The sequence below is a fragment of the Corvus cornix genome, chromosome 27, assembly GCF_000738735.6.
Source record: "Corvus cornix cornix isolate S_Up_H32 chromosome 27, ASM73873v5, whole genome shotgun sequence".
In the NCBI taxonomy this organism is placed as follows: domain Eukaryota; kingdom Metazoa; phylum Chordata; class Aves; order Passeriformes; family Corvidae; genus Corvus; species Corvus cornix.
This window is the reverse complement of record NC_046355.1, coordinates 1,556,478-1,576,233: the sequence shown is the minus strand read 5'-3', so window position 1 is coordinate 1,576,233 and position 19,756 is coordinate 1,556,478. Positions and strand designations below refer to the sequence as shown.

Here is a 19,756-nt window from a genome sequence, read left to right as displayed (position 1 = left end):
GAAAACGCTGCTATATTGTGATTGTTGTATCGATATGCCAAGCCAAGGATTAAGATTTTCCCCAGCCTGCAGAGGGTCCAGGTGATGAAGCACCATAATAAAACTGCTCCCACCAGAGGTTTGGTCTGCTCCCTCGGAGCTGGGGGGAAGCTGCAGCTTTATGGAGGCAGGTCTGCTTTCTGCACTTCATGTTGATGCCTCATCAAAACCACTGCAAGATTTAGACACAAATCAAAGGGTAAGCGACAAAGAAGGCTCCTGACTGCCTTAACAAAACAGACTTTGTATCCTGATTGCTCCCTTTAGGCTGCAGCACTTCCATGGTCAGAAAGCTGCTCAGCCTGCCTGAGGCCAGACACAGCCCAGGGAGAGCTCGGCCCTGCTGATTTACCAAGGTATGAATATCGATCTAATATTGGTATCCAACTGAGATGGACAAAAACTCTCTAACAGTTTAGAAAGTGCATGTTTTATTTGGCACCGGGCACTGCTTGGGATAGCTCCCTAAGACACAGGGCCCCGATCCAAGCAAACACAGTACCTTTTATTCCCAAATATTATGAATATCCACAATACAAATGCATATTCATAACATTAACACCTCCCATTCTCTGCTTCATATGGAAATGAGCTTAAATGTCATTAAGCATGCATAGTGTGTGATCTGAATGGAGTCAGTGGTCTTGAATTGGGTCAGTGGTCCCAAAAAAGATGAAGTAACTCATCTTCCTCACTTTGACCTTTTTGCTTCTCTGAACTTTAACAATCCTAATTACTTTAGTGACCTCTAAGTTTCTTCTTGCGTGACTTTTGGATGGGTTCCCATCAAGGGAGGGAATTGGTAATTGTCCTTGTTCCCTACACCAACTTATCAAAGTTTCTATTCCTCGTTCTAAGCACAGCTAAGCAAACATGCAAATGACAGATCATCAGTTATTTGATAATCAGTTACTAACATCTAAAACCCTATTTCAGGTCCAGCTCTCCTATTTTAATTAACTCTTACTGGGCCCAAGCCTACAACTGAAATCCCAAGCCTATGACTAAAACCTTTATGTTTCCTCTAAATCTATGTTTCACTGCCCTTGGTCACCGGGCACCCCAGGCTGGCACCAGGGCCCCTCTCCTCCCTGGGGGGACCCTCCCTGCGCACAAAGGAGCGAGGCCAAGGCTGGGGGGGAGACGAGGCCGGGGGGGAGCGAGGCCGGGGCGGCGTGGGCCGTTCTAGTCAGGCGCTGCGCGGGCAGCCCCCGTCGCTGTGGTGACGGGGACCTTCCATGCAGGCGGCGCGCACGATGATCCCCAAGACCGTTCTAGTCAGGCGCTGAGCGGGCAGCCCTCGTCGCTATGGTGGTGGGGACCTTCGATGCGGGCGGCGCGCACGATGGCGGCCCCCGGCCGGGGAGCTCCGGTTCCCACGGGCGAACCGTGGGAGTTGTTTTGGGGCGGGTTGAGAAGGGAGGTACCAGGGTGGGGAGAGTTCTCGGCCCCGGGGCTCCACACGTGTTTGGCAGGGCGGCTCGGGACCCAAAGCGCTGGAAATTTCCTGCTCTCCGCGCCCTCTTCTCTCCCCAGCCCACGGTCCCCCGCCTGCGTTAGGCAGAGCAGTTGCCGTCCCTGGGGCTCTGCGTGGTCAGGCCGCGTGGTTCTCCCATCTCGGGTGATTGGGCAAAGCGAGTCCTTGGTGTGAGTTTGACATTGCCCACCCAAACTGCCGCAGGAGCGCCGGGCTGTTTGGGGGAGTTGGGGGTGTTCTGAAGACGCGGCTGGAGCCTTGCTCTGAGGGACTGGGAGAGGCCCAGCAGCACGGAGCCAGCCTGGCCGGTGCAGAGGGCCACCGAGCAGGAGACAAAACCTGTTCTGGAGAGGTGCCACTGGCCGCAACAGCAAATGAGGAAATCTTCCTCTCCCGTCAGCTCAGAAGTAGCAGTGGGTGTGATCAGCGGCGTTTGATCCCCCTGTAGCGTGGAGGTGGAGATGGGAACAGCCTGTACACGGGCTGGCTGGAGCAGGGGAGGGCTGGGGCGCTGCAGTGGTCAGTGGGACGTGGGACAGGCCTGGTCAGTGCAGATCAGATGCTCTGGCACCTCTGTTTGGAGGCACGAGGCATCTCAGGGGCTGGAGGCCCAGCTGGTGTCAGGAGAGGCTGCGCTCACCGGTGCCTCTGAAGTTGAGAATCCCTCTCTGATTCCCTTGCGGCTCAGGTGCCATTTCCCAAACCTGCCTCTGCCTTTAGTGTGCCTTGAGAAAGCCCAGCTCAGACCTGCTTCGTTTTCTAGTGAGGGGATTTGTCTTTCTCCCCAGGCTGCAGAACCCAGGAGCAGGGTACCATGTGTGTACAGTTGGGTGTTTTCCTTTCAAGGACCGCTGGGGCTTTGGTCCTGTGTAAATGCATGGGGCAGAGGGTGGGGGACACTGGGATCAGGTGGCAGTGCTGGCTGCTGGAATGTTTCAGGATCCTTGGCTGCAAGCTGCAGCTGAGTGCACTCTGAAATTCCTGAACCACAGATGCTCACCTGCCTCTCCCATCAAGTGGCTTTGTTTTTTGGGGTCCTATATTTCTTTCTTGTTTTCTTTCACAAATCCAGGGAAAATCATATGCATTTTTTTTTCAGTTCCTCCCCTCACCTAATCCCCTAGCTGCTTGTTTGGAGGCCTCTTGCAGCCCCTGATACTGAAGCAGTCTTTTTGGGGTTACCCAGGGATCCTGAGAGACTGCGGGGTGAGAGCTCACAGATTCAATGCTGCTTGTGGCCAGGGCCTAAGGGAATGGCAAGCAGCTGGCTCGCTGCAGAGAGAGATCTCATTTCTGGCTAAGTGAACCCATTTCTGGCTCTTACTCGCAAATCAAGCCCAGGCAGTTCTCTCTAGACTGCCTGCACGTGCTTGGTGAGTGCACCTGTGTCAACACCTTTAATTTTTATTTTTTTTGGACTCCACTGATGATGTGCTTGATGACCTTCTGGGATCCCATGGCAAAATGAACCTTCTTTTCAGCTGCAAGGGTAGCACCTTCACTACTCCCCTTCTGCAGGAGGTGCCGCCACATCAGCCATTGACCCTCTCCAGGCGAGTGAAGCGGGGTGGACAGGAGAGCACAGCATTTCCCAGAGTCAGAGGCTGTGGAACCTGAGCTTGGGGAGGCAAAGTGGAGTTCATCTCATATTAAAAGCCTCTGTGGCCTATGGGGAGACAGCAGATCTCCCTCTGGAGAGCCTAGGTCAGGAATATGCCACAGCCCAGCCTTCCTGGGTGCACTTCAGGTAAGGTGGTGTAGGAAGGACCTTCACCCAAAGCTTTGGGTTTTCCCACTGCTTCTCCCAGATGCAGCAGGATGTCAGAAAAGGCCCCAAAGCACAGAGGATTTCCAGTGAAGAAGACACTGGGAGGAGTTGGACATGTGTTCTTCCACTCCATAAAATGAGGAAAACCAGGGGCCAGAGTGAGAGCTGAGGAGCTTCTGAAGTCTGCTAATCTCTGCTGACTGCCCTCCCTGGCATGCAGGGATCCAGTGGCTCTGGCACAGACCCCAAAGCTGTGCTGCAGATGATGAAGGTGAATGTCCTGGTTCTGGCCAGGATGGGGCATGGCCAGGACCTGGAGGTTATTCTGTACCACCTCACATCCCTTTCCAGGGACAGGGGAAGAAGTCCCCTCTGGGTCACATGCTGGTGGCCTGGTCAGGTATTGCCAGGCTCTAGGGGCTGGATGGTTGCATGTGAATTGTTCCACTCCCCTGTACACTCCATTATTAATATTGGTGCTGATACTGTTCATTTTCTTATTTAATTGCTGTTTCCAGTGTATTGTTCTTGTCTCAACCCATGATCTTTACCTTTTGTGCCTCTAATTCTCCTCTCAAGGTCACTGCAGAAGGGAGGGGAAGGGGAGAGGGGAGTGAGCAGCATGTGGTTTGCAGTGTTCCGGTGGGAACGCTGGATTGGGGAATACCATTCCTAAATCGCAGCAGTGAGTGCATGAACATTCTCCATCTCGGCCCCTCGTGCTCTGCAGCCACGACCTCCAGCACCAGCCTCCAAAACGAGAGGCAGTGCTGAGGCATTTGCAGTACTCACCCTGCTCCAAACATGGAAGATGTATAAAGAGGCTCACAAGGGCTTCCCTATGGCATTGAAACTGCTGTCAGCTTCTCACACACTCTGACACAGTCAGCAATTTCTGTTGCAACACTCAGGAGTTTCCCAGGTTTGTTCCACTGGCTAAGGCTCATTTGCCTTAACACATCCCCCCAAGTTGTTGGCATGTGGCATTGTTCCTTCCTGTCCTCTTCCTAGCCTTGATGTGCCAGTTTTCACCATCCTGTGGTGGCTCTGAGCACCCTCTCTGACCAAACACTCCCTTTGGAGAGACCCTCTCCCTTTGTGCCAGATTTGTCTGCCCAGGGCATTGTTTTGCAGGTGCCAGGCACGGGACTCCCTTGCCTTGCCTTGAAGGGATCTTCAAGGTCCCTTCCAACCCAAACCATTCTGTGGTTCTCTGAGGCTGTGGCCTTTCCCTGCCCTCTGAGGGCACCGTGCCCAGAACCTGGAACCAGCCACTCTGTGACATCAGCCCCGTGGTCATGGGTGCCATGGGCCCTGCAGCTGCTGCAGGCACTTGGGTCAGTGGCTGCACTGGAAGAGACAAGCTTTTGTTTCTTGAAGCTTACACACGCCACAGGCAGTGATGAATCTGCTGTACCTCTTCATCCTGCTGGCTGCGTACATGCCTGCACATGGCACCTGGGACACCTGCAGGTACGGCCCCGGGCTCTGGGAGGGTGCTTGTCCCCCGTTGCCACACCCCATGTCTTCCCAAACCCCTTGTGGAGCCTCCTTGCCCCAGGTGCTGGGACAAAGGCACAGCGTGAGCAGCAGCAGCCCGTGGGCAGGGCACCAATGACCTTCTGCTTACAGAGGGACCTGCGGGCTCCGGCCCATGGCTTCTGACTATGACTCCATAGCTTCTGACTACAGCATGCCACACGTCGTGGGTGCCACAGGTGCCCAGCCAGGGGCCTGGCCCTGGATTGTCAGCATCCAGGATCCCAGGAAAATAGGCACCGGGCATACGTGCGGAGGGTCCCTCATCAGCCCACGGTGGGTCCTTACAGCAGCCCACTGCTTCATCCGGGTCAGGTGAGGAGGAGCAAGTGATGAGGACATCCCCACAACTCAAACAGTTGCCCAGGCTGCAGCACCACATACTGCTCCCATCCTGTTTCCCTGCATTGTGCCCAGTGCCTCGGCCCTGCAGAGCCCAACTGAGGGCCTGCTCGGAAGGCTGGGCTTGTGCCACTGCTGCCCAGCAGCCTCCAGCGTGGCATTCCCAGAGCCTCAGGCATGCTAGGGCAGTCACACTCTCTGCTGCTCTGCTTTCCCCTCTGCTGCTCTGCTTTCCCCTCTGCCTCGGGAAGCAGAAGGCAGGGGGGTGCTGAGCTGCCACGGCCCAGGGCTCTGCTCCCTCTCACCCCTCTCTCTGCCTTCCAGGAATGTCACCATGTGGCGAGTGCTGATCGGGGCCACCCGGCTGACTCACCTGGGCCCCGGCGCGCAGGTGCGCCACGTGAAGCGGCTCCTGACTCACCAACACTACGCTGCTGCTTCACAGCAGAACGACATCGCCCTGCTGGAATTGGACCAGCCCGCGGAGTGCAGTGAATACGTCCAGCTTGCCTGTGTGCCCAATGCCTCGCTTACTGTGTCAGAGCTGAAAACCTGCTACATTGCTGGCTGGGGTTCTGCCAGTGCAAAAGGTGAGTTCCCAAAAGGGACCTGTGCCCTGCAGGCAAGCTGAGCACACCGGAGAAATGGGTTGGGCTTCCTGACAGCAGAGACCAAAGTCAGGCTGTAGGATGTATGCCTCTGGAGAGATGGGCCTGGCCCGCTCCCCAAAGCCAGACAGAAAGGACATGGCACTTCAACAGCTGCTCCAGGGGCAAAGCCTTAGGGAAGGACTTCACCCCCAGACCAGGGAGTAGAACCAGCAGCAAGCTCATTCCTTCCTGTGCTCACAGCTCAGGGACCAAGTGATGTCCTGCAGGAAGCCAAGGTCCGTCTCCTTGATATCCAGCTCGTTAACAGCAGCCAGTGGTATGCTGGGACCATCCACACCCACAACCTGTGTGCTGGCTACCCACGGGGTGGCATCGACACCTGCCAGGTACGAGTGTGCTGTGGGTCAGCCAGCCCCCAGCTGTACCCCCCAGTACCCCATCACCACCATGCAGGCATAGGCCAGCATGTGCTTTGCCTGGAAAATCACTTTTCCAGCCCTGGGTTCCCTCCACTGGTGGAGTTTCCTTCCTTCCCCTTCCCCGTATCTGTGGGTCCGTGCCCAGTGCCCGTGTTCCCAAGGCCTGGCACTCTGCCACAGGTCCAGATGCTGGATCATCCATGCTCTGCACATCCAGGATCACTGTGCAGATACAAGAGGGGGCACTACTTCACAGACACCCAACTGTTCCCAGCTAAGGTTCTGGAGACTCCAGCACCTGAGCAGAGCCCTTTTGTGCTCAGAACACACCTGTGGCAGGAGCTGCAAGAGAGAAGCAAACCTCTAGTGCTGCCAGCAGCCACCCAACAGCACCCTAATCCTCTTTCATCTGCTGCAGGGCGACAGTGGAGGGCCTCTGGTGTGCAAAGATAACAGGGCCAGCTACTTCTGGCTTGTTGGAGTGACCAGCTGGGGAAAAGGTTGTGCCAGAGCAAAACGGCCTGGAGTCTACACCTCCACTCAGCACTTCTACGACTGGATCCTGGTCCAGACGGGCCTGTGCCCATCTGTAACAGCCACTCCAGCACCAGAACCAGGCTTCATCGCAGCCCCCTTCGAACAGCCAGGGCCAACACCAACAGAATTGGGCTGCTCTACGCCCACCCCACATCCACGGCCAGTTGTAACAACCACTCCAATGCCAAAGCCAACCTTCACCTCAAGCCCCTCTCAGCATCCAGGGCCAACACCAACAGAATTGGGCTGCTCTACGCCCGCTCCACATCAGCACCCAACTGTAACAGCCATGCCAACGCCAGAGGCAGCCTTCACCTCAACCCCCTTTGAGCAGCCAAGGCCAATGCCAACGCAACCTCTCCAGCTTCCATCCGCTCCACATCCATACCAGGTACTGGTGCACTTCTTAACGCGGGTGCACGAGATGCTGCAGGACCTAATGGGAAAAAAGACGTGAGCAGCAGGTGAACAGGATCCAGTGCAGGCTGCAGTGCACCGTGACCATTTCTTACTGGGGCAGTGCCTGCTGATCCAAAGACAGCCTCAGGGTCAAAGGCATCCTCTGTCCTGCCCATCTTCCTCCTCTGCATGCACACAAATGCTGAAGTTGATTTAGCTGTGGAAATAAAGTTGCCTATTGTCACTGTTAGCATGTCCTGTGCAAGGCAAGGAGTCCCTGGCCGGGCACCAGCAAAACGAAGCTGTGATGGGAGAAGGGAACACAGGTCACAGGGGCTACAGCTCTTGAGGACAGCAGCTGGGAACAGTTTTAGGCTGCCCATCAGTGGGATCCCTGGGTGTGGGACTTGAAACTGAACTCTCTCATGACTCAGGGGACATGGTTTTAGAAAGACTCAAGGTCTGCACCAAGGACTGTGCAAGGAGCTTGATATCCAGTGGGGAGAGAAGAATCAGGGAGAATTGGACTGCGGGAAAAATGGGAAACCAACAGCACCTTCTCCTCCCACAGCGCCCCGCTGGGAGCCAGAAAAGTGCAAGAAGAGAAGCCACAAGAATCACATTCAGTAGACACACAAAATGATTAGAAGCTAGAAATTACAAAGAAGACCAGAAAGTTGACACCAGGAAAGATGAGAAAGTAGAATACAAAGCAGGCACTAAGAAGATGAATAGAAAGTAAAATAGAAAATATGTATTAGGTGAATATCAAGATATATTCACACACAGGTAGCACAGCCCTGCACTCCCTTCAGTTTATTCTCTATTGTCTTGGAGGTGGTCAGCTGGTTTAGTCTCAAGGGTCTTAGAGGACTAGCTGGCTTTTATATTTTTTACAATGCAGTTTGCTTTTTAACCCCTTTTTATGCTGCTTTGGGTTGTAACCTCCCTTTTTTGGAGGGGCCCTGTATGACCCACCTGCTCCCCCCCACCCACTCCTCCTCCACATCATCGCTGTCCCAGTGACACTGGGGTGCTCCCAGTGACACCCTCACCCTCCCAGGCTCCCCCATTTTTACTCACCTCCAAAAAAAGGCAAAAAATGACTTAAAACTGCCCTGGGCAGCACCTTGCTGATCTAATAATCTAATCTAGTTAATGTCATTTACATCTGTACATGCCCCACCCCCACAAAGGGAGGGAAGCCCCCAAACAGGGGAAGCCCCCCCAGTTCCTGTCCCACAGCAGAGGGGGAGTGTGCCCAAGGATGGTGCCTCATCTCCTGGAGCTGCTTTGCTGTCAACATACCCATGCACATTCGAGTAAAGAATGCTTGAGACCCAAGGTGGTTGGAATTTTATTTTGTAATAATTTTGGCAGTTCTGGACAGTAGGGAGAGTCATCATCATGTAAGACTTCATGCTGTCATCTAAATATTCCATACAAATACAGTTGATAAATGAAAATACAGATTTGAGCACATATGTATTGTTGAAATTCATGTTGAGAACAAATAAACAATGACAAGCAGCAAATCTTATGGCTGCACAAAACGCCATTTTCCAGTTTCACACCGTAGACAGATCAAAAGCAAGAAATAGTTATGCAAGCCAAGCCACTCCTAGCTTGGATACATCACTTTACCATCAAGGAATGCATTGCCAAACAATATGGCCACTGCCACCCCTTTTAAGTTTGACTGAATTTTGTCCACACAAGAGCAGAATTTGATCCTTCTATTGGAGACTGCTTTGCTGGTACTGGTGTTCTGGGGATGAACACCCTGTAAGCTGAGCTACTGAACACTGTTCACAAAACAGCCAGGTGTGTTTATACTTACTAACAACCAGGAAAGAAAAAGCCTCTCTCACAGACAGAGGTGGATTGAGCTGAATAGCAATAAATATCAAATTTACAAAATTACTGAGAATCATATATAAATGGAGAAAGCAAATATAACAAAATGAAAATCAGCAACATCAAAGACATTACCATTAATTAGTAAAACTCTGAGATGTGTAATGACAGAGCATTATTTAGCACTTTGCTTTTATTTACTTACCATGTCTCCAAACTGAAATTTCATTTAGTTGCAGTATAAAACACACCATTAAATTGAGCTACCGATCTCAAGTTTCCTTCACAGTGAGTGGTGATATAGTCATTAAAATTCAACACGGGATCCACCAAATCAAATGCTGAGGTCTAATTCTGGACAGGATAAATGATCATCATGTTTATGAGAGCTCATGTGAGTCCAATGACCCAAAGGTTATTGCACACTGCTTCCTCCACCTGAATGATCATGAATGAGACACTGGGAGCACAGAGCGAGCATGCCACAATCACTGGGAAAGAAGGATGCACCAGGAAGGCCACTTTCCAAAGGGGTCACTGAGAGAGAACTGAACTATGGCTGAGCAGTGTCACATACTCTTCTTGTGTTCAGCTGTTCTGTACACCAGGAACAGTCCAGGATCTGAGCTGCACAAAGCTGTGTTTCAGCTGATGTTACGCCCTTCTTGGTTCCATCTCGGAATGTTTCACTCTCTGACTAAGCATCTGATCCTGGCTTTGTGAAGAAGCCTCTGCATACATGGAAGACAGTGTGGATTTGCAATGAGCATGCTGATAAACATCATCAGGGCAGGAATCTCTTTGGCATGAAAGGGTAACCTCACTGCACCTCAAAGTCCTAGTATGCTACCTAAATTAGATCTGTACAGAACAATTATACAAAAAGGATCATTCTTCCTGAAAGTGGGAAAACCAAGTTATGACTTTACTGTGGAACAACTCTTTCAGGGCAGCAGTCTCAAATGCAGTTTATCAGCAACAACTCCTGTTTCCTAGCTCTTGAAAGACGTGATCAGAGTTCATTTTTCAAAGTTTGGCAGGAAAATTATCTTCCAACTTCACCTCTAGAGCGCCCATACTTGGAAAATCCTTCTGTGACTCAAGATCACTGGTAGACTGAGTCAGAGCCTTGGCCTTTATTTTTAAGGCTTTTAGCTGCATCCTGTCATCACTGTCTTCACCATCATAGATGGGACTCATTTCTTGAATTTTCAAGAGATCTCCAGTACTGGAAGTCTTCTCTGTGTTACTGGAACTCATTCTCGGGGCTCTTTGTGGAAGGCCTTCCTTTCTCAAGCTGATCTTCTGCAGTTTAACAGGAAGCTTGTTCTTCTCTCCTGTAGTATCAACACAGTCAAGTGGACAAACCTGTTCTCTTCTGGTTTTCTTATCAAAAGGACTATTCAAAAGAGATGACTGGGCAAGGTTTTCTTCTTGCTCTTTAACACTGTAAGGAGGAGTGGGGACTTCAAACGTGGCATGAAACTGAGAATAATCAACACGGAAAAAGCCATCTTCCAGAGACATTACTGGGAGGAACCTGTGACCCCAAAGAACTTCATCTTCTGTGTATGAGGTCCTAGCTTGACACGTCATTCCTATGGAAATGGACAAGAGCATGGCATTCTAATGTGAGCAAGCAGAACATAGAACAAAAAATACATGGTAAGGCTGGCAGATAAAAATCAATTGCTGCCAGTAAGCCAACAATTTTATAGATTATAAAATGGGGCAGTTGTTCCTAGACAATCTTCTGACAGTCAGTGGAGTGCCTCTAATTGACTGACTAGATTTTTATGCAAATACTGGATTAAATATTACAGACTTGCAACCAAGCAAAAGCAAAATGTAAAATTAGAACAGTATTAGCTTGTGTGCTGGTTTCAGCTGGGATGGAATTAATTTTCTTCACTGTGTCTAGTACTGGAAGCCTACAATTAGGTCATCCCAAGCTTCTCTTTTCCAGGCTGAACAATCCCAATTCAGCGTTGAGAGAGTAAGTGATACTGTTTCTTGGGAGAAAGAACTATTGCTTGGCAGAGGCTTACAGAATCCTTTGGCAAGGATCAGGTGTTGGGGGAGACAACACTAAATAAAAAACGTAATCTTGCATTTCTTCTGTAGGCTGTGTTACTTTTTCTCCAAACAGTATGTCAAGACAAAAGCTGTGCAGAGACACTGAAGCTGTCTTTCATGCTAAGACACAGGTGGCATTGTAAACTCATTGAAGATTTTGTTCCACTTAGTGCAAACATACATCACTGGTAGTATTTACATGTGTGAACTCACAGCTAAAATGTGTTCTAACCAAGCAAATCTGTTACCATCTCACCACAGCAGCACTCACAATAATTTATACAAATATCCCAGGTGAGCAGAACTTTAACACTTCCTGTCATGGTAATGTCCAGAGACAGAACTAGCAATCAGTAAGCCCAAATTCTGATTTGCTCTCTGGTTACTGCTATATGGATTCTCAAGTGTAAAATGTTTCCTTTCAAATATCCAGACAGGTAATTGCATTCGGGGAGGTTATGAATACATGCTTATCTAAAATAAATGGTTCAGCTGCAGGGTAAGATGAGGCCTCTGCAGGGATCTAAAGACTGCCACACTCAGTGTGAAAGAGTGTTCTGCCCCAGAGGTTTGTGTATTTGGTTAGGGCCAGTGAGTGGAGAGTAATCAGGCAGTGAGATGACTGCACATGGCTGCACCAAAGGGACATCAGTGTTTCCAAGGCAGGAAGGAGGCAGCTGCTAACCTTGCTGAAAGGCCAAGGAAGCTCTTTGGTTAACCAAAGTTTAACAAATCCTCAAAAGAAGGAAGAAGAAGATCAGAATGCTGATGACCATACTGACTGATTTGGACTTTAGCAGTACTCATGGATCGTTGATGAAGAGCTCCTTATACAACTGGAACCCATTTTCACGGGATTCATAGAAGAATTGAGTCCTCAAAACAGAAGGGCACAAAATCAGCTGCCATGTGGACAACACCATACCCAAATTAAAAAAATTTTAAAAAGCCTTCTCATATTTGCCAATAACCACCTATGCCTACAGTTTTTGTGACTATGAGGTCTGTATTTGCACTGTAAAACTGGATTTCTTATTCTGAATTCAATTCAGTGCAAACTATGCTGAAAGAAATTTTGCAGAAATTTTGAAGTTCAACTTTGATTTCAGAGTGGTTGTCCTTAAAACAGAAGCCTCCTGAGAGCGTTGAGTTGTTCCACGTGCCATAGTCAAAGAGTGGCAGGCTGCATCTCTTGCTGGCCACTTTGGGAATTGGCAATGCAGAGCCCTGTGGGGAAGGGAGGACTTTATTGGCCAGTGAGAGCCACTGAAGCTCTGCAGCATATGGTAGGATATGCTGGAGCATCCAGGACTAACAGCTGCCTTGCTAAAAATATCAGCACTGAAAACAAAGACTGAAAATTAGAGCATGCATATTATTCTAAGTCTTACCGGTAGTCTCAACAATTCCTTCGAGGATGACAACTATTTCAAATTGCTCACTTCTCAGTGATCTTTGTGACAGACAAAAGAAGGGGCTCTCTGAGTTAATTTCATGACAGATGGTTAAAGGGGAAACTAAAAACAGCTGGTCGGCTCCAGTTCCAAATCCAACATCCAATTCACACTGGTCTAGCGGCAGAAATTCTCCCTCTGGTGTCTGTCTGGACTAAAGATAAAAAGATGATTGAGTAATCACCATGTGAGGCAAAACATGGAATCAGTGCAATAAAGTTTAAACCCACCTTCTCCGTGACATTACCAGCTACATGTATTAGGTCTGGGGGCTTCATGATGGAGATAAAAGTAATGCTAAATACTATGAGGCTACCTTGCAAGACCAATTTTGACTTTTCTTATTATGCCAGTAGATCTCATCACCACCTACAAACTCTACTATGACACATATATATATATTTATACACTTTGACAAAAATGTCGTGTACCACACTACATGCCTTGTAATGGATGTTCAACATGAATATCCTGTGGCAAAAGCTCTGTTAACAAGACCAAAATCTGCAAGCTGGGCACATTTTGTTCTGTTGTTTGAATTCACGTTTCATTATTTTTGTATGTTACTCTCTTCTGTTTGGCAGACACTGTGATGTACTAACTCAAAGGTAAACATCATAGTAATTGCACAGTACATCTGGTAAGTGACATTTTCACAAAACCATCTGAATTGATACTGATGATGCTATCACCCCTTGCATATTCCACCAACTGGATACTGACCTTAATAATGAACTTGTTATTAAGCTAAGTGCCTCATTTTTCTTTCCATCATTTCATGGGTCCAATAAAAATACAGCTATGATAACTTCCCTCCACCCCATAGTGCTCCCTCCAAATTTTCCTGGTATTCAAAGTATAACTACAAGTTACATCAGTTGGCCAGGCAGCTCCTCACCTGATTGCTTTGAAGGTCTCTGGTGGAAATTGCCCATTAAAATTAGAAGCTTTGCACAGCTGATATAAATCCTATTTAGAATCCTTTCTGTTTATTGTTTGATTAAAAAGCACTCTTTAAGAAGCTGACTATTGATTATAAATAAATATTATTGTAAATTATATTATCGTAAATGAATAAATAAATAGTTTTAATTGTATTGCATTTGTATTGACAAATGTATTGGTTCCACTGCTTGGAAACATCATTCATTGAGAGCAAGCCAAAGGCAGCAGCTTTGCCATCAACTTAGATCTGACTAGTATTCTTTTAAGAAAGCTTCTGTCTTTAAAGAAAATCCCCAAGCAACTCGTGTATCTTCATTTTGTCTCTCCTCTTCACGTGTATCCTAAAAATGCTGACTTTATAACTGCCTGGTATTTACTGGAGATTACATAACCAGCTAGGTAGCTGCTGGAGTACAGCTCCTTATTAAATACAATGCATTATTTCATTTATGTGCTATGTGTTTGTTTTGCCGTTGAGGAAAAAACATTCTTCCTATGTAAGTAACAAAGCTCTCCCCTGCACAAGAGGACAAGAATCAATTTCTCCAGTATTGATGAAGACAGAGAAAACATCAGCTGATTGCGTGTGAAAGCATTTTCACAAATTATTTATGATTTGAAATGTAAAAAGGCTATGAAATAAAAGCCATCAAAACTACTGCTGCATACCAGTGGTGACAGTCTCTGTTATATGCAAAGGGGTAAGCAACCTACTGCAAAAACATCTTTTCTCTTTTCCTGAGGCAAGCTGCAGACTACGCCACTGCTTTTGTTGCCTGGCTACTGTTCCTGCAGTGGGTGCACAAATTGATTGGCCGTGTATGAGCCTTGCTCCAAGGTAACGAGCCTCAACATGAGCTGTATGAACCAACATCTAAATCTCAAATTGTCCCGAAGTCTTATCAAATACATTTACCTGACAAAAATGTGCATATTTGCACAAACTGCTGCCTGACTGACTTAAGAACTGTTTGATCTACAAACCATTTTTCTTTGTGGAAGAGTCTTCGATCAAATCCGTTCAATAATAAACAAACCCAGCGAGGGTGATTAGAGGTAACAGATCTGGGAGAAAGCAGAAGGTTGTGTTTGAGGTATTCAGTATCTTACATACAGGATTGATTTATGCAGGGCATGGAGGATTCTTGAAAAAAACTTGTTTGTTGAATAAAAAGATGTTAACCTGAATGAAGAGAGCTTAATAGCCCCAATACATCCAGGTTCCTAGCCAGTGACCTTTGTTTTACATCTTTACTCAAAGGATCACAAAATAAGGCAGAAGACTACAAACTGCCAACAGTAAGTCTGGAAGGAACACTTGTGATTCTTTATTTTGACCATCCACATAACACAAAGACAAGCAAATTTTGCAGATTAATACATGTTGAACAAGGGCACAATTACTTAGAAATGCCCTGGCTTGCAATTTAAATGTGGTCAGAGATGGATAATCTAAAGGTCTCAAAGAATTTCTCCAAAGGTAAATTTTTTCACAGCTAAGGAAAAAGAAAAAAAAGACTTCTGTGTCTTTAACTTTCTGCCACTGGATGTTTTGGTTTTTATTACAAGGCAGACTTCCACTGCACTTAGTCTGTTTCAGTGTCTGAACAAGCACATCATGACCTTCAGATCTTCCCTCCTATCCTTTATTCATTCTCTTTGCTTTTCTAAACCCTGTTGTTTATGCATCTCTCTTTAAGCGGACATGATGCAGTTTTATGATTATTAACCCTCTGTCAGTTCACTCATTAGAGAACTCACATAATTATGTTTTGATATCCAGGTGAACTAATTAAGCACTGGAGCAGAAAAAGTGGGATGCAAAAGATGCAGCACCATCGAGCTTAATATTGTAGCATGTTGTAGAGAAACGAATCTAAAAAATGCTGAACTGCCCAGCTTGCAAGAAGAGTTATTGTATTTTATATTACTGGAATAACATGATCTTGTTACTTTGATACCATTGCAAAAGATTTGTGTGGAGCTTTTTGGTTGTGACCCTGTACCTGGAGCTCTACTGTAGATAATTCCTAGGATCAGTGCTACTTTTTAATGCAGTTTAGTTTCCCCATGCTGTAAATATGACCTGTGTGAGCTGGGCTTGTTCAGACCAGAGAAGAGAAGGCATAGAGGGGGATCTAACAGAAACATTCCAAAATCTGAGAGGAAGGTGATCAAGAAGACAAAGCCAGGCTTTTCACAGAGGTACCCAGCAGTAACAAGAGAGACAACAGGTGTAAGATAAAACAAGGGAAGTTTGGACTGGGTTGAAGAAAAACATTTTCATCATGACAGTCAAGCAGAAGAAAAGCTTGCCCAGCAAGGCTGTGCATTCTTTTTTCTTAGAGGTTTCCAAAATTATATTGGAAAAAGCCCAAAGTAACTTGGTTTGATCTCTTAGCTCACCACACTTTCAGCAGAAGGTTGGACCAAAGACTTCCTGAAGTTCCTTCCAATCGGAACACTTCTGTAATATTAAAAAATGTATTTTTTTGCACTTTCTGCCCTGCTTATCAATTTATTGAAATCACAGTATAATGGGTCTTCTTACTTATTTCCAATGCCTGTCACCTGCCATCTGCCAACCTTCTGTCACAATTGTTTGCTTTCAGTTTATTTAAAGCTGTTAGTAAGTACAGCCTAAAGAATAGGTGCCTGCTGGTTCTAACCCAAAGCTCACTGCCTCTATGGCTATCATGCTTCACAACTGTATTTTTAAAACTATTGTTAGCACATGTTGAAAACAGGCTATGATGATTTTACATTCCTCAACTTTCTGAATCAAAATGTCCTACACTACTAGCTGAAACACTATGTAGATGACTACACACCAATACTAGTGATATCAGCACACTAGTAAGGTCCAGGAATCAACAGGCAGAAAAATACAGTTCACTGTGACGTTTAAAAATCCAGGACCTGAAACTGCACATTTTCAGCAGCTAGTTCCAAATAGCTTTTTTCTATTTCTTACCCCAGGATTTTGCTTTTTCCAGCTTCTGTAGCACTCAATGTAACTTAGAAATATGTGGGTTTCTGGAAAAGTTTTTGCTGAAACACACAGAATTAGTCTTGTACCTGTTTTCCAAACTCTCCACAACTCAGTCAAAAAAGGGCCTCAGACTTTTGCATGGTATCAATATGCCATGCTGCAGCACAGTCCCTAGACCCAAAGAAAAGCCAGCCCAGTGTGGCAGCACCATTGTAGTCTACTGAATGTATTAGGGGAGGTATCACACTGTCAGTAATTGCCATTCAGACAGACTGAGATTAGTGTACTTTCCTTACAAAGGTAAATCCTCAGAGCTCCACTGGTCTGAGCAAAACACTACATTCACTACTAAATGTATCTCCTATCTCAAGTACGAAAATGTGATGTGTTCCTTCATATTCCTTCACTGTGACACCAGCACAAAAGAAAATTCTAGCTACCTAATCAGGTGCAGCAGAAGTGTGGCAAGATCAGCTGTTAGCAGCACTGCAGGGAAGTACAGGGGACAGAGCTCTAATCACAAAAAGGCAGAATTTGCTGAGGATAGCAAGTGAATTCTGGCATATTCACCACAAGTTTACAGGACACACAAAGCTACCTCAAAGCATCTGATGTAAATTCAAGGGCGATCTGAACAGCCACCACCAGCTACTAGAAAGGTGTGTCCAGTTCAGTGACGAGGATTTACAGAAAGACATGGGAACTAATACCATGCTGACTGAGGGGGCAGCTACTGCACATTCAATTTTAAATCTTCTTCTCTTCATAGCTTGTATTTGCCAAAGGTCACAAAGCAACTTGAAGATAACACATGGGCATGATGATCATACAAAAAAAAAAAAACAAACCAAGAACTACTCAGTGATTCATCATCTGGCCTACAAAACAGCTATCCTAAGACACAGTGGTCATGCAGGTCCATCAAATGTCCTTGAGTTTTCTGTCCCAGTCATCTGCACACCAGCATTGTGTAGCAATAGAATTGTCAGCAGAAAGGACATCAGGTTGTATACTCAGTGTCTTATTTCAAAAGAAAATGAGTTACCCTCTCTGTAAAAACACAATGTGATACCACTTTTATTCCACTTTGACCTGCATTCCATTTTAAATGATGGAATTAAATACTTTAGAGGGGCTTTCTGCTAGAGAGCAACAAAAAACATGGTTCAGCAGGCTTTCCAATTCCTACCAAAATTGCTCCAATGTAACTCATTACAGCTTGTTCCTATACATATCTCCAACTTATTTTTAAATCTTAGCAGATTCTCCATTTTAAGTGGTATTCTGTAGCAAGAAAAATTAACAGCTCAGTCTAGCATTTGGCACAGAACAGAAGGAAAACAGCCTTTCATATTTACCACTGCCCCGTCACCTACTGCTTCATGCTTGTTTATGCAGATTATTAAAAGGCCAGTTGCTCCAAAGAGAGGTTTACCAGACAGAGTACAGAACATTTATAACACTCAAATATGATAGCCTGAAATTAATGTCATCACTGGGACCCAGCTTCTGACAGTTGAGGAGCTTCGGACAGAGCTCCCCACCAAGTGTGCTCCCGTGACAAGACAGAGCTGCTGTGAGATGCTACATTGCTGAGTCTCAGCATGCCATACAGTGCTTTTCTTCCATTTTACTCCAGCCCAATTTATCTTCTGGACTTTCGTGCCTGCAAAATTCTTCTGTCCTCATAATTTTATTTTTTTGGTTGTTATGATCTCCTTTGAATTCCAGTTTTCTTGCATTCTGAATTATACTGACCATTGCCAGTGATTAATAAACAGATACTGGTGACAATCAAAGGTGTTTCCACTAAAGCACCTATACAGTTCCTCTGAAATGCTGTGCGGTCACTAGCTGGAACACTGGGATAAGGAACTGCAAGTTAAAGCTCACCAAGTTTCCCCAAGGGGAAGAAGAGGTCAAGGTTGATTTTTATCCTAGTTTAATATCACCACAAATCAATTCCTTATTCCCAGCCATCATCTGCTAAGCAGCATGCCTTAGTACCCTTCCTTGCAGCTATCCTGCATCCTGACACATCCATCCATCCTGACCAAATCCACTGAAATGCCCCTGGGAGGTCTCTGATGAGACAGTTTTCCCCTATGCCTGCTTGGCTCTTTCACGGCTCCTACATGGACAGCTACACCAAATTCTTCCCTAGTCCTTCATACCACCCCAGTCACACCCTCTCACCCGCATGCCACGGGACCGAACAGCTGTCCCTGGGGCAGGGCAGAGCTGCCAGCAGGCAACAGCAGCAGGGGCTGCACAGGGGAAGCCTCACGCTACCTGCCCTGTGTGCACATCCCTGCACCTGCCCATATCGCCCACTGCCACTCAGGTGCCCTATGCCACCCACTGTCGTGGCAGGCCTTACCTTGATCAGCTTGCAGCGGATCTGGGCAGACACCATGTGGCTGTTGCGGAGGTTGCCGACACGAAACATGAGGCAGAGCTTGGCATCCCGCTGCGAGATGACCGCGGCACGGCTGAACATGAGGGTCTCAGCTCGCTTCTTGGGCTGGGACATCTTGATGAACATGCAGCCGATGAGGAACGCATCGACAACGGAGCCCAGCAGCGACTGGAAGAGGAAAAGCACGATGCCCTCAGGACAGCGCTCCGTAATGTAGCGGTGCCCGTAACCAATGGTGGCCTCGGTCTCTATGAAGAAGAGGAAGGCGGAGGGGAAGTTGTACACGTTGGCCACGCACGGGCTGTACGCGTCGCCGTGCGCCTGGTGCAGGTCACCCCGCAGGTAGGCGATGCCCCACCACATCGAGGCCATGACCAGCCAGGCGACCGTGTAGGTCAGCAGGAAGATGAGCAGGTTCCAGCGCCACTTGAGGTCCACCAGCGTGGTGAAGAGGTCGGAGAGGTAGCGGCTGCTCTCGCCGCCCAGGTTCCCGTGCTGCACGTTGCAGCGCCCGTTCTTGTCCACGAAGCGCTGCCGCTCTCTGCGGGCGCTGCAGCGAGCGAGGCCCACGGCCTGGTACTCGTCCCCAAACTTCCTGCGCACGGCTGACATGCTGCCGGCTGCCGAGGTGCTCCGCGGGCAGGCTGAGGATGCGGCGGGGCGGGCGGGGTGACCGCACCTCGCTGCCTGCGCGCAGCAGCCGCCGGACGCGGCCCCCAGAACACGGGGCGTGCCCGGATGCCCGCGGAGCCGGAGCGCGGCGCTGCCAGCGCTGCCCGCTCGCCAGCAGGGCAGGGGAACGGCCGGAGAAGCCGCGGCTTGAGGGGGGCACACAGCAAGGACCCGGCGGAGTGAGGCGGGTGGGGCGGGGCGAGCCGAGCC

The 19,756-nt window shown here is 47.8% G+C and overlaps 2 protein-coding genes across 4 annotated transcripts; one reads left to right on the top strand and one right to left on the bottom strand.

Moving 5' to 3' along the window:
- The first annotated feature begins 1,322 nt into the window (after positions 1-1,322).
- LOC104697783 (acrosin-like) lies at positions 1,323-8,732 on the top strand. Of its 2 annotated transcripts, XM_010412821.4 has the most exons (5): positions 1,323-4,757; positions 4,917-5,138; positions 5,490-5,755; positions 6,017-6,162; positions 6,614-8,732. In XM_010412821.4, exons 1-5 carry the CDS (start codon positions 4,687-4,689, stop codon positions 7,187-7,189), a joined length of 1,281 nt encoding a protein of 426 aa, XP_010411123.1. In that variant the 5' UTR covers positions 1,323-4,686; the 3' UTR covers positions 7,190-8,732. The 2 variants fall into 2 exon arrangements, with proteins under 2 accessions (XP_010411123.1, XP_019149410.1); XM_019293865.3 differs by lacking the exon at positions 4,917-5,138.
- LOC104697831 (G protein-activated inward rectifier potassium channel 1-like) lies at positions 8,471-19,742 on the bottom strand. Of its 2 annotated transcripts, none has more exons than XM_010412878.2 (3): positions 18,836-19,735; positions 12,456-12,672; positions 8,471-10,586 (listed from the first exon to the last, which is right to left on the bottom strand). In XM_010412878.2, the coding sequence occupies exons 1-3, from the start codon at positions 19,484-19,486 to the stop codon at positions 10,015-10,017; spliced, it is 1,440 nt and encodes a 479-aa protein (XP_010411180.2). In that variant the 5' UTR covers positions 19,487-19,735; the 3' UTR covers positions 8,471-10,014. The 2 variants fall into 2 exon arrangements, with proteins under 2 accessions (XP_010411180.2, XP_039421609.1); XM_039565675.1 differs by lacking the exon at positions 8,471-10,586 and adding an exon at positions 10,593-12,291 and having other exon boundaries at positions 18,836-19,742.
- Between the last annotated feature and the right edge of the window lie 14 nt (positions 19,743-19,756).